General features: G+C 51.8%; 6 protein-coding genes across 6 annotated transcripts; 3 read left to right on the top strand and 3 right to left on the bottom strand.

Annotated features, from left to right (window-relative positions):
* Window positions 1-2,221: 2,221 nt before the first annotated feature.
* Window positions 2,222-3,225, top strand: NECHADRAFT_40847 (uncharacterized protein; the record flags this gene model as incomplete). Its single annotated transcript, XM_003051180.1, has 2 exons — window positions 2,222-2,864; window positions 2,918-3,225. 2 exons carry the CDS (start codon window positions 2,222-2,224, stop codon window positions 3,223-3,225), a joined length of 951 nt encoding a protein of 316 aa, XP_003051226.1.
* Window positions 3,226-3,447: 222 nt separating this feature from the next.
* Window positions 3,448-5,755, bottom strand: NECHADRAFT_69476 (uncharacterized protein). The gene is made up of 3 exons (XM_003050792.1): window positions 5,396-5,755; window positions 4,975-5,335; window positions 3,448-4,924 (listed from the first exon to the last, which is right to left on the bottom strand). The coding sequence occupies exons 1-3, from the start codon at window positions 5,563-5,565 to the stop codon at window positions 3,614-3,616; spliced, it is 1,842 nt and encodes a 613-aa protein (XP_003050838.1). The 5' UTR covers window positions 5,566-5,755; the 3' UTR covers window positions 3,448-3,613.
* A 900-nt stretch (window positions 5,756-6,655) lies between these two features.
* On the top strand, window positions 6,656-7,501 carry NECHADRAFT_93658 (uncharacterized protein; the record flags this gene model as incomplete). The annotated part of the gene is made up of 5 exons (XM_003051179.1): window positions 6,656-6,974; window positions 7,029-7,046; window positions 7,107-7,217; window positions 7,276-7,394; window positions 7,445-7,501. 5 exons carry the CDS (start codon window positions 6,656-6,658, stop codon window positions 7,499-7,501), a joined length of 624 nt encoding a protein of 207 aa, XP_003051225.1.
* A 1,251-nt stretch (window positions 7,502-8,752) lies between these two features.
* NECHADRAFT_41740 (uncharacterized protein) lies at window positions 8,753-10,031 on the top strand (the record flags this gene model as incomplete). The annotated part of the gene is made up of 4 exons (XM_003051178.1): window positions 8,753-9,008; window positions 9,062-9,132; window positions 9,193-9,308; window positions 9,362-10,031. The coding sequence occupies 4 exons, from the start codon at window positions 8,753-8,755 to the stop codon at window positions 10,029-10,031; spliced, it is 1,113 nt and encodes a 370-aa protein (XP_003051224.1).
* Window positions 10,032-10,198: 167 nt separating this feature from the next.
* On the bottom strand, window positions 10,199-12,464 carry NECHADRAFT_69473 (uncharacterized protein; the record flags this gene model as incomplete). Its single annotated transcript, XM_003050791.1, has 2 exons — window positions 10,199-12,040; window positions 12,090-12,464. The coding sequence occupies 2 exons, from the start codon at window positions 12,462-12,464 to the stop codon at window positions 10,397-10,399; spliced, it is 2,019 nt and encodes a 672-aa protein (XP_003050837.1). The 3' UTR covers window positions 10,199-10,396.
* A 1,883-nt stretch (window positions 12,465-14,347) lies between these two features.
* Window positions 14,348-16,414, bottom strand: NECHADRAFT_100574 (uncharacterized protein). The gene is made up of 4 exons (XM_003050790.1): window positions 16,176-16,414; window positions 15,938-16,115; window positions 14,712-15,883; window positions 14,348-14,643 (listed from the first exon to the last, which is right to left on the bottom strand). Exons 1-3 carry the CDS (start codon window positions 16,384-16,386, stop codon window positions 15,544-15,546), a joined length of 729 nt encoding a protein of 242 aa, XP_003050836.1. The 5' UTR covers window positions 16,387-16,414; the 3' UTR covers window positions 14,348-14,643; window positions 14,712-15,543.
* Between the last annotated feature and the right edge of the window lie 423 nt (window positions 16,415-16,837).

Genomic DNA, 16,837 nt, shown 5'->3' with positions numbered 1-16,837 from the left:
GGAGTGTCGGAAACGAAGGTAAGTCGCTATGAGCGTTTGTTAGTATGAGACGGGCGTTGAACAAGCCTGGAAGTGAGAAAAAAAAGAAAGATTTGAGGAAGGTGGGCGGCGCGACCGTCCCGATCTTGCGTGTAATGAGACTAAAATAAAGAATTACGAAAAGAAGGAAAAGAGAAACAAAGAGAAGGAGGAGGAGAAGAGCCTGAGATATGCTCTTTAGATGCCACTCTATCAAGCCTGGAACTTGGTGTGCCTGTGATGGCGGAGATCGGGACGAGGAGAACCGCACGCGGGATCGCGAGCTCGAGAAGTGCAGGATAAGAGAACCGCGAGAGGTCGCGAGGGACCGCGACAAACTCGCGCAAGCTCGGCAAGAGAGAATAAGAGAAGAAGGAGAATATAGAGATCGTACCTTGCGTATCGGTGTGTGCCGGCGTTATTGGCGAGCTCGTTGAGGTCGCGGCAAAGATTGGAGGTGTCTTTGCGTGAAGAAGGAGAAGGAAAGAACCTCTGTTTTATCTCAAAGATGCCTTAAGCACAAGGTGTGATGCCTTATGCCTAACGCAGAGAGATGAAGTTGAGGAAGGTGCGTTGGGGTTCACAACTAAGATGCACAACGCACGACGCGATCGAAGAAAAGAAGGAAGGTACGCGGCGCCGCTGCCTCAGGCGAATATGTTTTTCAAAACAAACAGGCGTGTGTTTTTCTACGAGAAGATTCTATAGATGCAAGACGCAGTGACCGTCCCGGTAGCGGGCAGTTGCGATCACTGCTCATCCTAAGGTAGTGAAGCCTTATGATGATACTAGTCTAAGGGAAGGGAACTCTGCGATAAAACAAGTTAGCAAACAGCTACGAGTATAAAGATACGAGATATTAAAGAAGATAGCTCTAGAGATTAAATAAATATCTAAGAAATAAGAAATAAAAGAAATATAAATAAAATATTAGAAGACTAAGAGTAAGTGGTTTGCGGTCCGTCCCGCTGTTAGAGAGCAAGTATGAGTAGTTTATACGCGAAGAGACGCTACTAAACGGCGTAGGTCAAGACGTCAAGTTCTAGAACAAAGGGGCAAGCACCGGTAGCAAAGGTCAGCTTCAGTAATAGTTCTCATATTAACCCAGCAGTGCTTGCTCGGCGGCGAACCTCACGAGCACAAGCGATTGCTAAGCACGTGTTGAAAGAACCCGGCATGCTCGACCCCGGAAATCGGGCCCTCCTCTCTTCCCCACCACAGCCTGCAGCATGTGTGTGTCTAGCACGGAAAATTAGGGTGATCGGTGCCACGGAGCATGAATCCGCTCACGAGATCACAAAGATCGGCAACTTATCCCCTTGTTGGGTCAGAAAAGTGCCGAAGACAAAACGTCGTCGTCGGGATTGGTCCGACATCGGTTGACTAGCTTGGAACACACTCCCTCCCCCCCATCTTTTCCGATTACCAAGGACGATATGTCAGCGCAATCACGAGTGGTGGCATAGGACAGAGCACGGTCGGGAGTCAAAGGGTTTGCAAGAGCCGGGTCATACGGTTTAGCAGGCGATTTCTACATAAGCGAGAATTGCGAGTTCCTGTATCTCCGGGGGAGAAGGTGAACTGAAAGGGGAGGTGAGGTCTGGGCCGGACGGGCCTGGGATTAAGGTTGTTTCGCAGCCACACACACAGTGCATCCCGCATATTCTTGAGGACGCAATTGAGGAATTAGGTCTAGTCAGCAACCCGTCATGATTATCTCTGCGCTCCGTCCGTAGTACGGATATAGCTTCCGACCAAGCACGGCCTGCAGGGTCGATTTGTGGCTGGCTCCGCACCTCCGCAGTCGGAACAAGGGGGGGGAGGCCTTATCGATATCATGGGCTTCCGTTCGTCGTCCGTGGAAAAGCAGAAGTGAACCCCGCAACTCTTGATATCGATGTAGTACCGTTCATTCGGGGACACATCCGCACTGTATCACCCGCTTCTGCCAGGGCAAAGTGCACAGTCCATCTACGGCGGGCCACACGCGGCTACTGCTTCGATTGACTAATCCGGTTCACACCAACGCCCTGGGCTAAAAGTCGTCAGGGCTTGTACCGACTCCAATACAAATCCAGCGCCCTGTCCCCTCCCCTTCTCTTCCTCCTCGTTGTCTTCATCTTGTCCTCATCAGATCTTCCAGTCCCTCTCTTTTGCAATGGCGCCCGCAACCCTCATGATCGATCCGAGCGACGATTTCGTCATGCCCGTCTCAAAGTCTGTCTCGCCACCCAAGCGGACGCTGCTTCTGGCTCCTCCCACTCTTGCCTCCCACTCTTCCGCCCTCTCGTCTGTCCTCGCCGACTATGATCGCTCCGTTACCGATCTTCAGATGCTTGACCGTCTCTCTGCGGGACTGGTCAAGCTGCCGTCCTCCACCTACGACAGAGTCCTGATCCTCGCCGACGCCTCGTTCATGCTGGGCGAGTCCCTGGCTCTGATGAACCGCGCCGTTCTTGGCCCTGTCGCGGAAGCCCTCAAGCCCAACGGTCGTCTGCAGTCGCAGGATGGAAACAGCCTGGAAGAGTCCACTCTGTCTAAGGAAGCGGTGCTGGCCGGTTTGGTGGCTTCGCGGGGAGGTTTCGAGAAGCCCGACTATGGCGACAACGAGGGAGCCGTCACCTTGAAGTTTGGTCTTAAGAAGAAGAACCAGCCCGCTCCTCTTGCGGATGGTTCCGTTCCCCTCAATTTTAAGAAGAAGAAGCCTGTCGAGGTCAAGCCCGTTGTCCCCGTGGTCCCCGCCGGTGTCGGCTTCATCGATCTTAGCGACGACCTTGACGACGATGACCTCATCGACGAGGATACCCTCATGACAGAGGAAGATCTTTTGCGCCCCATTAATATTCGTATGTCAATTCTTTCTCAATATACATGTCACATCTTACTGACCTTCCATCAGCTGTCGAGTGTCAGCCCAAGGCCGGTAAGCGCCGTCGCGCTTGCAAGGACTGCAGCTGCGGCCTGGCCGAGCGTCTTGTCAAGGAGGACGCTGAGAAGCGTGCCGAGGCCGACAAGAAGCTCGAGAGCGTCAAGTTGGCCACCGACGACCTTGCCGAGATCGACTTTACCGTCCAGGGCAAGGTTGGCTCATGCGGCAACTGCTCGCTCGGCGATGCTTTCCGATGCGACGGGTGCCCTTACATCGGCCTGCCGCCCTTCAAACCCGGCGAGGAGGTCCGGCTGCTCAACAACGATGTGCAATTGTAAACTTCAGACTCTTTTCATGAACTACCACGACGGCGCGGCACTGCAGGCGTATTGACAGATTTGATCACGGCACGGATTGGATTCTCTTGGGAACCTGGGATAGGGCAAACAAAGGCTGCATCACAAAAGCAGCCAGGACAGGAGGCAAAGGCTGGTTTTCTACGGAGCGCTCTAGATTTTAGAAATGGCGTTCACGGCGTAGCTCGGCCCATCTAGATGATTACAACAAAAATATGATTTGGTTTCTACTTCAACTACTTCCCTTCCCTTCCTATGTATACAAAAAACGCCTTACTCCTATACCGACCTCTCAGTATGCAAAAGACCACGACGCCAGCTAAATGAATGTTGGACCATGTTGCTGCCCAAACCCAGTATGCGTTCCGTTTTATGAACTAGGCTCAGCATACTTAGTCACAAACTTCTCCCGAGTATCATTACGGTTCACAGGAAACCTGGCGCTGGTGGCGGTGGCCGGCGTTGACCCGTGAAGATCGTCTAGCTCGCTCTCGTCGAAAGCAGCCGACTCCAGATCACCTGGCTGTGACTTGGCCCGGAAGCCATTTGAATGGCTGTTGTTGTCGTGGTTGGCAAGGGCATGGTATGCGGCTCCCTTGCGACGCTCGCGCCAGACGAAATAGCCCCATGCGATGGCAGCGATGATGACAATGACAAGAACAACCTCGCCAGACTTCTGGTAAGCCGCCCACTTCGCCTCGTCCAACTGCTTCTGATGATCCTGGGCAGCAGACTGAGTCTTGTTGGAGGCGCCACCCACGGTGGTCTCAGGGCCCTTCTCACCGTCAATGCGGCTATCAGTCGGGTCGCCTCCAATGTTGCTGATGTCAACACCCATGAAGCGATCCAGCATGTCCCGGCTGCGGCGGGGAAGGTCGAAGGGGACCATGTGAGACGAGTTGTAGATCAGAACGTAGGTCAAGTTTCGAGCCTCCTGCCAGAAACCGGCAGTCTCGCCCTCAAAGGTCCAGTCCCGACGAGGAGCCCAGTTTCCAGGGGTCACCTCAAAACCCTTGCCACCATTCCATTCCAGCTTGCTGATAAGTTCCTCGGTACCAAGATGGTTGCAGATAAAGTCTTCAGCTCCAGAGAAAAGGAGGACTGGGACTTCCTTGAGAAGATCTGGCAGGAGTTCAACAGCAGGCTTCGAGTTCCTGGCAGTAAAGGCACCACCCACAGCACCACTGCACTCTTTCCATCCAGTTGACTTCATTGAGGTGACATGCAAAGCGTCAACGACGTCCTTTCTTCCGAGATAAGGAGTCAGGTACTCCAGATCCGGGGGCCAGTTCATGCCACAGCTGGGGTAGGTGTCAGTGAGCCGCACATCGTACATGTTGATGCACTTGTTGCCATCTCGGGTCAACTCGAGGATGTTCTTCAAGATTTCCTCGCATTCACCATAGTCGACACGGCCAGGGCTGGAAGCAATGACTCGTTCGCAACCTCGCAGGGCAGATTGCAGCTTCTTGTCGTTATCGGAGCCCTTTTCGATGATCCCCTTTTCGTGAGCGAATGAGATATAGGCGGGATACTGGTCCACAGGTGAGATCCAGCCATTTCCGATCAATAATCCCTGGAGGTTCCAGGCCTTGCTAGGATTCTTCTTGTTGCGATCGAGGATGGCTTTGGCGATGTAGGGGATGTGCTGTCCAGCATAGGACTCGCCAGCGATGTAGATCTGCGATATGTTAGCAACTCATCATTTCAGTAGGGCCAAGGGGTACTCACATCATCGCGATCATACTGGGGGAAGAGGGCGAACCACTTCTCAAGGAATTGGATAAACTGGTCGGCCATCTCGTCAAGTTCTTTCACGTAGGCATTCGTGTCGACCAAGCTATATCCAGTGCCCACAGGGTTATCGACGAACAAGAGGTTGGCAAACTCGCCCCAGGAGCCATTGTTGTAGTAGAGGTTCTCCTTATCCTTGAGCCGATAGGGGCCAATCTCCATCATGGCACCATCTTCGGAGCTGCATCCTGGTCCGCCGTTGATCCAGATGACGGTTCGTTGCTTGTCAGCGATGTGCTGGTTCTCGAAGTGCCAGAAGAACAGATTTCCGTGACTCTCGGGGGTAACTTCGATATGACTGCGATGAGGATGAACGCGTCAGCAGGAGCGGACGAGACGGAGACACGTGCCAACTTACCCAGCATGCATCTTGATATTGGGGCCATCCTTAGGGAGTCCAGGCAGGTCGCGGACATAATAATCTGCCGCTGAATTGGATGTTGCGTCTGCTGCGCCCAGGATTGGCCCGAGAGAGAGGGAAAGGAGGGCTGCCCATCGCCTCGGGGAGGGTATCGATAGGAAGGCCATGATGAAGTTGCGGACGGGATACGCCGCGGGAGCTGTTAAGGAGACGCAGAATCAAGGAGCGAGCGCGTTTGCGTCTTGTACTGGGGAAAGGAAAAGAAATAGAAGAGAATAAGAAGAGAGATGAAAGACCGATGCCAGCCAAGAGTTGGTCGACGAACTGGCCTGGCACAGTTGAAACGATGGGATCTTGAAAGGGTTAAAGGGAGAGGTGGCCGGTCGAGACCCCGGATTACAGATTAGACCTCCTGCCTCGCCTGACAACAACTGCGAAACTACCTTGGGACGCGGGACCTACGGGGCCATTGAGCCCCGAATGCGCTGCAACCAAGCAAGAAAGCTTCCGCTTTAGTGGCGGCTGAGGAGGAGGCTTGGGGCTCGGCTCTGTGGCTTGGCGCCAGTTCTGGCACCGATTCTTCCGGGAAAGGAGACGTCCAGGGGCTCTTGTAGTGGGGATATCTCCACTGACAATTGCCTCCAATTTGTGTATGTACGAGGAGTTGATGTTGGCCACGAGACTATGATTTGCGATATAGGGATGTCTTGCTACTGCAAATTCTGAGCACGCTTTCTTTCTGTTGCCAAGATACTCAATAGACTGCGTGGCGCCCTGTTGTGACCGATAATCAGTGCTCAATAGCAGCCTCGTTTGTCTGCAGGGAGTATTAAAGATGGATCCGCGGATAGATGCGACATGGATCTCTACAAGCGTAATGTGCGTATTTCGCATCGAGGAGAATAACTATGAATATACATGTTTTACTCGTATTGTTTCCTGTTTGTCATGCATCTTCTCTACTAGCTAAATCTGTTTGCGGAGTCGCATCACTTACACACTTTCTCGTGGCACCCAAGCCCAGTGCCTCCACTGGCGATCTCTCACTGGATTGCCTCTAGCTAGCAATTTTTCCAAAACCCTCTCTTGGCCAACCAAGCGCACCACCAAAATCTCTTTTACAGGTTCATATCAATAAAACAGCCAGGTCAAGATAGGCTTTTAGCTCATCTCCTGTGTTTCTAGCCCATTCACTATCACGGCGTGCACAAGCGAGTAACCCTTGCCACTACCCCTCAGCGCAGACAAAGAAAAACCATGGCCACCACGGGCAAGACTTTTATTGTCGAGCATCTCGACCCAGAGCTCGGCCCCTGGTCAGAGCTCGAGTACCTCGCCATTGCCAAAGAGACGCAGGATACACACGGCTCCTTCATCCTCTCTAGTCTGCCTCCCACCTTCAAGGTCCCTGCCGACCTGGCCAGCAACCCCGCCTTCACGGCTGAGCAGCGAGGTGTTGAGGAGCTCTATGCTGCCAACAAGTCTCGCGTCTGTCTGCTTGATCCTGCCGCTGCCAAGGATCTCTCTCCCGAGGATGGTGATACTTTTGACGCATTCTTGTTTGGAGGCATCTTGGGTACGTTTATATCCAGAATCTCTTCAGGACTGTTACTGACTGACGTCTATCCAGGCGATGATCCTCCCCGAGGTGTGTAGCAATGGGAATATCACTGCCAGTGGTGATACATTACCTAACATGGACTCACAGACCGAACATCCGAGCTCAGGAAGAAGGGCTTTGAGGGTCGCAGACTGGGACCCAAGCAGATGACAACAGATACAGCAGTGCGAGTGACTCGCATCGTCGTGCAAGACAGGGGTTCGTCACCGCCATAAGTACATGATGTTATGCTTGGAGGCTCATGGTGACCATTTAGTGCCCGTTGACAAGATTCCCTACCTCGACTTCCCGGAGCTCAAGTTCAATGAGCATGAGAGCACTGAGATGCCCTTCCGTTATGTTAAGGGAGAGGATGACAAGCCCATCATGCCCAAGGTCAGTGGTCGCCCGTTCCACGCAAGTCAGGTTCTAATATGTCATTTCAGGGCATGGTTGAGTTGATTCAGAAGGATGCCGACAAGGCTGTGGATGATCTATTCTAATATGCTGAATGATCATATCATTCCTTGACGCCCCATCATCCCAACTCTTCGTAGAGAATCAGGCCCAGGTTGAGTCTCAGCTCCGTGACAGTACCACATATCTCGCACTGTCATATGTATGCTTGTCTTTGCCTCCTGCCTTACTCGTATACACACCCAGTCCTCACATGGCGGTGGGCGATATTGAGTCTTGGAGGACACACATGATAGGGATATCTGGTTGTGCATATACAGCTCCGAACAACAGGAGATTGTGTAGCACCATTGTTCCATTGGCCTACTGAAAAGTTTGAAACTTGATAGTTAATCGTACTGGCTATGGCTTCAAGTCACCACGTCTCGAGTTAAACCAGCATGTATCACAGCAATGCCACAGCATTTCAAGAAACGAGAATCCACACATATAAGTAGCCAAGTATTCCGGTCAACATACCAAACCTTTTGATATCCCCAGCTTCCTCAAAGAATAGCCTCAACCTTTCAACATCATTGAGCTCCGACAACCAAAACACTTCGAGATGTGCACAACCACCTTCATCAAGTACCACTGCAACATATGTGACTACCTCGTCCGCTACGACCAACAGGAAGAGAAGTGCGAGCATGTCATAAACAATCAGCCGGAAAAGTGCCAAAAGAAGATATTGTCTCGGAAGGAATCGATTGATATACGGTCATGTAAGAAGTGCGAGCAGCGGATCCTGGATGCAATGAAGAAGACGAGGGACACGGCCGTTTAGGACACTGGGAAGCTTTACTTGAGAGGAGAGTGAGCTATACTGAACGGCTCTAAAAGCAAAAACTTGAGCGCTTTCTGATTCTATATTTGCCCTATTCTGCCTGTCCTGAATGAATGCAAACCAATAAGCAGTCATAATATTGAGGTGAATCTTGTCGTTGACGAAGCTACCCTAGAGCACAAGGCAACCCTTTCGGTGTGCGTGCAATTGACAGTATTCACAACGAATTGCTTTTAACAAACCCGGATAATGATAATACAGACGCCCGTGATTTTCCACATACAGTACTGATGTGATATAAAGCTCATGCCACTTAAATGAGGACAATGCCTTCTTGGGCGGATGATGCAAATAAGCAGATGTTGCACCAATCGCGATTGTGATCCATTCTTTCACTGAAACCATCGAGACTGTTGACAGGGATGCATGTAAGAATTCAACGCTCACCACCAAAAACTGATACAGGAAGAGAAACATTATATCTTCGTCCCATGGAAAGATACATGCTATAATGTTTCACCTTCTCACGAGGTCGAGGTCCTTGCTCGGCCGACAATCGTTCCCATGGCGGCAATGCTATTCTCATGCAACGACTAGGTCATCAGAGCCTCTACGGATTCTCTTCTGTGGCTCTGACGACTTCAGTTGTGCATCATTGAAGGCCGTATATGAGGAGCATAGCCGGAATAAGGACCTGATTGAGTCCCTAGATGTCATGGTTCTGCCCCCAAAACGCATGGGCAGAAGCTTCAAAACACTCAGAGAAGGTGAATCAACACCCCTTTATGTAACCTCCATACCCATATTGACACTCTTCTAGTCCCCTGCAAGATACTAGCAGAGGATTTGGGACTGAGGATTCACCAGCGTGAAACATTCACGAAATGGGAGGTGAGTTGCCCCAAGCATCTATCAGCTTGACAGTTCAAGAGACTGAAAGCAGCTCTGTAGCTACCCGAGGCCACGAACCTCGTCATCGCTGTTTCTTTTGGCTTGTTCGTTCCCCCTCGGATATTGAGATCAGCCAAGTATGGGGGCCTCAATGTGCATCCTTCTCTACTCCCAGAGTGAGTCGAAACCAATCTCATGGATGTAGGCGTAGCGATTGACCTCAATACAGCCTTCGGGGACCTGCACCAATCCACCATGCCATATTAAGAGGCTATCGCAACACCGGAGTTTCTCTCCAGACACTTGACGACAAAGCCTTTGACCACGGCACCGTGCTAGCCCAGACTCCTCGCCCAGGCATCCCAATACCACCCGGCTGCACCGTCCAGGAGCTCACGAGCCTCCTCGCACCCGTCGGAGCCCAGATGCTCGTGCAAGGTCTGCGGGATGGCGTGCACGTGCCGCCTCATCAGAGGGTAGACTGGAAGGCCGAGGATCTTAGAGATAGGAAGCTTGTTCACGCGCCAAAAGTCACAAAGGCTGATGGGCAGATCAACTGGGGCGACTGGACGGCCGACGAGTTTGTACGGAGGGTGCGAGTGCTCGGATCGATCTGGACGCATGCCGTTAACAAAAAGGGCCAGACCAAGAGGCTAATCTTCCAGGACGCTGAGGTGGCATCTCTGATGGATCTCGCCGTCTACGGCTCGCGAATGTCTCTCCATCTGAATCTTGAGCCGGGGCTGGAGGGCCACAAGTATGAGGCTCTTGTAACGGACCAGCGTGACGGGAGCGCCATCATCCACATCCCCAGCGGCGAGTTGGTCCGGGTAAGGAAGATTAAAGAGGAGGGCAAGCCGGAGCGAGACGCGACGATTGTGCTCAAGTCTTTCCAATAGCCGGCATTGTGCTGCTGCGACTAACCATGAGTCTGCATATCAACTGTGGTTCTACAGCCAGCACAGGAATAGCTCATGTACATGTACTATTATCATCAACTCTAGACAATGTATTATATCACAAGGCGATGCCAGCTGAGGTTGACTTGATGGTCAAGTTCAGACGTGCACTGACTTAACATGCTCTTTCAACATTGGTTCTATGCGTACGAGTATTGAGAATGACAAATTCGAATTAACTTTGCATTCCCACAATCTTGACGCGCGTTCATTTCATGAGTGCGTAATCACGACTCTCGGGGTATCATCCAACTCTACCTAACGCGATAATAGACTCCTCAACCTCTGGCCACGCCCACCTCGCCTCAAGCAAGACGTGTACGGATCCACTCAGTCCACTTGCAGAGATCCTCCATGTGCTCCAGCACCCTGCCAAGGTCCGACCGCGTCAGCTCCTTATTCTTCATCTTGGCGTTTTCATCTCGAGGGATGACGTTCTCATCAGCCACCTCCACTACTCCGTCCTCGAGCACCTTAAGCGTGACGTTAGCTGTCGAGTTGCGGAAGGGGAAGACGACCTGCAGATGAGGAGTAGGATGGACCCAGAGAGTGACATCCAAGTTGATCTCTTCACTGGTTGGGGTCTCGGAAGATGCAGGAGAAAGGTCCATAAAGTCTGCCAGCTCATTTTTGCTGTCAACATTGGGTTTGGGTGCTGGGGCTGGCGTGCTTCCTTGCTTGGGTCGTGGCTCAGCTTCCTTTGTCTCAGACCCAAAGCTGCTTTCGAGCAAGGTTGCAACGAAAGCATACTGCCGAAGTAAGGGGAGCATGTCGATAAGCTGGCGAGGGTGAGAGAAGGGTATCTCAGTAACTACTTGAGAATATATAGGTTTGTAGATGAACAACGAGTTCCGGTGAGACTTGACCAATGGCTTCTGATCTTTGTCATATACGCGGACATCGCGTTGACGAGTGATTGTTCGAAGCTCACTTGGATCCTGAGCACTACCAGGAGGCACAGGGAAGAACAAGCCGTCAAAGGTAGGCGGATATCCAAAGATGGGCGGAGCGTTCACGTTCGCCAAAGCATGCAACCGCATCCAGTCGTTCTGAGGGAGAATGACAGGAGGGTCAAATGTGACGGTGAACATGACCTGAGGTACCCTTGCTGTTGAGAGATCTGGTTGAATCATTTCCATTCCGGCGTCCTTATTCTCTTCGGATGGGGGTAGCACAACGTTATCGGGCTCTAGCCAGTCCAGGTTCGGCTTTTTGGGATCCAAGGTCGGCTCAGTTGTCACCACGTTCTTGGAAATCCAGTCCTCGGAGACCCTCACAGGCTGATGACCCATACCCCCTATGGAAGCGCAACCGATTAAGAGTGACCAGACCTTTTCTCGCTCTTCGGCAAATGAAGCAAGTTTGTCGGTTGTCGGTTGAATAAGTCGTAGCGTCTTCCAATACTGCAAAGCCAAGCCCACCCGCTCTCTCGGGTGCATAATAGGGAATCCGTGCCTCGTGCACATGGCTGCAACGGATAGCGCACTGGGCGACTTGTTGATTCCTGGCTCCTGGCTGAGTTGGGCCACGTCCCACTGGTAAAGTCTCTCCAGGCTCCCATAGATGCCTGCCAAAGCCTCATGACAGTCGAGTCCTGGAATGATGCTGAGTTTGTCTAGAACTGCTAGTCGTTCTAGATTGATGGCGAATTTGTCGAGGGTTTTGGTCAATGGGCTTTGGCTTGGGAGAAGCTGAAGATCTCTAAGGAGGATCTGACTTGCTCGATCGACGTGTTTGGTGACTGAGGGAGCAGACTCTGGAAAAGCAAGCGAGAGGTTTTCGACGATATTATTGTCCAATGCGATATCCAACTGAATGGCTGAGCCTGCTATGACAAGGGTTCTTTGTTTTCGGCCGTTGGGTGCTGTGTGGTCTTCTGACAGACAGTCGAGTCCTATTCGCTGCGCCAGACGTTCCAAGCCGGCTTCGCTGACGAGTCCCTTCTTTTTCTAAGAGAAGTTAGCAGAGAAGTGCATAGGAAGCAGCAAGACCACATACGTTCAAGACCTCGATAATGGTTTCCAGACGCTTCAGCTTGTCATCCTCCGCAAGAGCACCCAGATTCCCAAGACCAACACCAACATTATCAAGGCCAATATCAAGACCGGCGCCAATACCAAGGGCTCCCATGGCTGCCGCTGTAGATGGACTGTCGAAGTTTAAGGGCGCATTGGAGGCTTGCGCCGCCATGAGCGTAGAAGCAGCTGGTGACTTCTTAAATTGCTGCGGCGACGAACGCGGCCCTCGGGGCGAAAAGACAGCATGAGCAGGGTTTGAGAAGGGTGTAGATACGGGAGGCGTTGCGACAGCGAGTTGCGAGGGCGTGCGGCCCTGTTGCGAGGCGACGTGCTTCATGGCTGTTGGCGTCGCCATGTCGATGAAGCCGATGCCCTCCTGTAGGAGGGAGGTTTCGTAGCTTGTTGCTTCGGCAGTCGGAAGATAAAGTACGGTCTCAGGATGATGGATCGATAAGCGATTATGTTGTTAATAAGTTGAAGGCGATGTCTGAGCAGGTCGTAACGTTGTGTGCTTATGAAAGGTTCGATTGTTGAAGGTTGAAGTCAAAAGAGCATCGCGAAAGGTAAGGAAGGAGCTGGAGACGCGGGATGCGTGCACGGTTCGGCCCCACCAAGCCGAGTTAAACCCCTGCCATCCGCCCGCATTCTTTTTGGAGCTTCTTTGCTCACCACCAAGAAAGACAAGCTCTTTATTCTACGAGCTCTCCTTGATCGATTGCGCCATGGCCACTGCTGCACAGGCTGCACGTGCTGTGCGTTCCCAGGAAACAGCAAGGCGCTCTGTATCCATTGCCGTTTCACCACCACCAGTCACCTTGAGCGAGAGGCGGTCCATTCTACAGCTGCTGGAGAAGCATGGACCGGTTGAACACTTTAGAGCCATCCCGGTAGGCATCCTTATCAGCAAAGAGGCTTGCTAATTGTGCTAACCATACACTGTCCAGGGCCATGATGCCTCATTCGTATCATTGATGAGGGATGCTGCAGCCGTCACCAAAGTGACTGCCGGTAGCCCATACACAGTTACCGTCCAGACACCGACCAAGTCCACGACACCCGCGAACGAAAAACGCAAGGCCAGTGCTGGAGGTTTTGGGACGCTTTTGAATGTAATCGAAAGTCGACATACGTTCAAGCAAGAAACTCAAGAAGACGCGGAAAAGGAGTTTACTATCGAAGTGTCTCCGTCTCCTGATTACCGACATCACCTCAGCGCCAAGTCGATGTTGAGCAGACCATGGCCCGATTTTATCAAGGATCAAAAATCTTTTATTTCCGAGACCCTTAACCAATCGCTTCCCGACTCGTTGGCGACGACGGTACTGAAGCAATGGGCTCCTGATTTTGGAGCGAAGCCATCGAAAAATTCCAACGCTACTGTCCGATTTGCACTTCGGAACATCATCCCGAGCAAATTCAACCGCTCTAATGCGAAAGAGGAAGAGTCTGCAGAGAATGATGAGCCAGAAGATGTCGAACTGGAGGATGATATCGAGCAGCCAACAGAAAAAGAAAAGTCTGTCAAACAAGACCCATAAACAGGAGACGAATCTCAGCTCCTCGACTGAGGCTTAGCCAGTTGCGCAACGCGACGCAACTCATGGCTAGACTAAGCTAAGCATCTCCACGCCAGAAGATCTCGAATTAGCATTAGCTTTTGCCTAAGGCGACGATCATATTCATCTCTGGTATCACGCGGCGATGAGGCAGCCCAGACGGTTTTCGCCGAGGACCAGGAGGAAGCTGTCTCGGTGTAATTGCGCCATGGAACGAGCAGATCATTCCAAGACTGCGCATCTCACTTTACCTCACTTCACCTCGCCAGGTTCCTGGACTCGATTGGATCAGCCAAGGATTTGGACGTGTGACGTTGGAAAAGCGACGGCACACGTCCCCAAGGAAAAAGATCCTTGTCAAGACCAATAACAAGATGGCCCGAATCAGGAATAATCGAGCGACCCCACACCCCGGCAGATTAGCCACGATTCGACAAAGCCACCATATCTACGTCACTGCGTCGTAGAACCTGTCACTCGCGATGGGAATCACTAATATGGCTTGGCCCTCTGCATGGCGGGTTTCGGCACGGATGAGTCCAAAACAGGGCTTGGTGATGACGTCTCAGCCAAGCACCGCCGTTCCATCTGCTGCGCAATGCTTGTTGCCCTGAGTAGCGGCATTGTGTCGCAACTTATATCTTGGCCGTCTACGACCTCGATTTCTGTTTGAGTGGTCATCGTATCTTTTTGTTTACTATCATCAGCTGTATCATCTATACTCTAGCGTGTTCTACTCTTACACCGCACTATACACCACATCACAATGGGCGTTGGACGATTCATCCATCATTTTGGCGGCTTCTTGCTGTTCGCTGCGACAGTCTTGCTCATTGTTGTTGACATTACTGCTCCTGTTGTCAACGACATCGCCATCCTCAAGGTCGACCTTAACGAGCTGGCCCGGACCAACACTAGCCAGACCCCAACAACAATCAACTTTGGCACCTTTGGTTATTGCATTCTCAGAGAGAGCGGGTAAGTTTTGACAATATTGAGGCCATCGCCTCGACAATTGGACCAACACGATGCTAACAACCTCTTAGCGATGAATGCTCCAAGTCTCAGATCGGCTACAACCCTGCCTCGGTCATCTACAACGCTGCTGGAGGCAATGTCGTCGAATTCTCTGATGCTGCTGAAAACACGGCCAAGGCATTGACCTATGTCATGGTGCTGCATCCCGTTGCTACCGGGCTCTGCTTCATCGCCTTCCTCCTGGCCCTCGGCGCCGGCACATTGGGCTCCCTGATGTCGTCGCTCGTCGCCCTCTTGGCCTTCTTTGTCACTCTTGTCGCCCTAGCCTGTGACTTTGCTGGCTTTGCCCTTGTCAAGAGACGGGTCAACAACGCCGACATCGACCTCAACGCTGAATGGGCTGTCGGTATCTGGCTCGTCCTTGTCGCTGCTGTTCTCGCCCTGGCTGCCACCATCATTGTCTTCTTCACCTGCTGCTCAGGCCGTCGTCGCCGCAGCCGTGAGAGCAAGAAGATGGCTGCATACCAGTCCTCCCCTACCCGCTACTAAGTAACGCGGGCTGAGAAGAGGCACACTGCAATTTTACTTGAGTTTTTGGATTATGTTGAGAAGATGAGAGAGGAGGACTAATGACTACTGTTGGATTAAGCCAAGGGAAATACCCCAGATGCTCTTTAGAGCTACTTTTCTATACGCAAATATGAATCATGACATTTTACATTTTCTTTTCACCTGTACATTACAGATACGATACCAAGGAGATGCGTCATCTCCATGTTGCTTGTTGTCATTTATTCAGTAGTAGCATGTACTCGATCAAATTAAACTTATACTGAGCCTGAGACAACCCCTTTGAACCACCTGGAACAAAACACACATAACTCGTGCTCCCCAATTAATCTAATCAATGAGTCTGATGACGCTGACACCGTCCCACAGAGGTATGACAAACGTCTCCAATCGCGGGTTGCTCAAGCTCAGGTCATTAAACTCCCTCAAGGCCAGCACGTTGGCGAGCTTGTCTCCAGTGAGCTCCTCGTCGCCGAGCGCCTTGTCATCCGCAACCAAACCCCGGCGCAACACGTTGTCCGAGACGATGAGGGCACCAGGTCGGAGAATCCTCTTTGCGCTGCCGGGCTGAGACCCCTCGAGGAGCTGTCTCAGATAACCTGGGTACCCCGTCTTATCGGCATCGATGAAGACGAGGTCGTACGGCTTGCTGGGGTTCAGTTTTGGTAGCCTATCCGAATCAGCATTCTTTCTTCTCGGTGAGTCAGGCGTTTGTCTCCCTCACGTCTCAGATGCAGGGCCGACGACAATTTCAACGTTGTTGACGCCGTTGGCTGCGAATCCCTCGTTGGAGAGCTTGGCGTACTCGGGCTCATACTCCAAGCCAGTTACCTGGCCGTCTGGTCCAACGGCATGAGCCCAGACAAGGGCAGAGAATCCGGCATAGACGCCAATCTCAAGGACTGTTAAAGGCCCGTTTAGCAACTTGGCGAATATCTTACTCGGTAGAGATTGGTACTCACCTCTCTTGGCACCGATGGACTTGGCAAGGAAGATATTGAATTGGGATTGGAAGCCAGAGCTCAAGTACTCTGAATCATCACGAGTGGAGGAGATATGGGCGTGGTAGTCGCTGATGTACTTGGGCAGCGGCGTCGAATGCTGCTCGGAATATGTCGAGACCCTGGCGCCCAGTTGAGGGCTAGTATACAGCGGGGTAACGTTATCCTTCATATTGACGATGGGGTTGAACTGATTGATTAGATGACTTGAGATGGATGGGTATAGCTTCATCAACACAATGCCCCTCTTTGCATCTTTATATGCATCTCAAGATCCTCGGAAACCGAGTCGACGTCGTCTCGCCATTTCTCCCACCTCAATGCCGATTTCCGGCCCACCAATAAAAGCTACACGGCTGGTAGTAGCAGTCCACACCATCGACATCGGTGGCTCGGAGTTAAAAAGCCTATATCTTGTACATGTGGGAAAATGACGTTTGTTTCTCTGTTTGTTCTCCTCACGGCTGACGAAGCGAGTGCCAACTGCCGGCGACATGTCCGATGCTCGGCCGACCGAATCACCGGACGACACGGGGGAATTTTGCAATCTGAGGCTGACTTGACATGATCATCAAGAGGAGAGACCACGATCAATTAGAGGGCCACGTCTATTTCTTCCCTAG

Source organism: Fusarium vanettenii (assembly GCF_000151355.1).
Source record: "Fusarium vanettenii 77-13-4 chromosome 5 genomic scaffold NECHAsca_5_chr5_3_0, whole genome shotgun sequence".
Classification (NCBI taxonomy): domain Eukaryota; kingdom Fungi; phylum Ascomycota; class Sordariomycetes; order Hypocreales; family Nectriaceae; genus Fusarium; species Fusarium vanettenii.
Note: the sequence above shows the minus strand (reverse complement) of the source record. Positions and strands in the feature narration are given on the sequence as shown.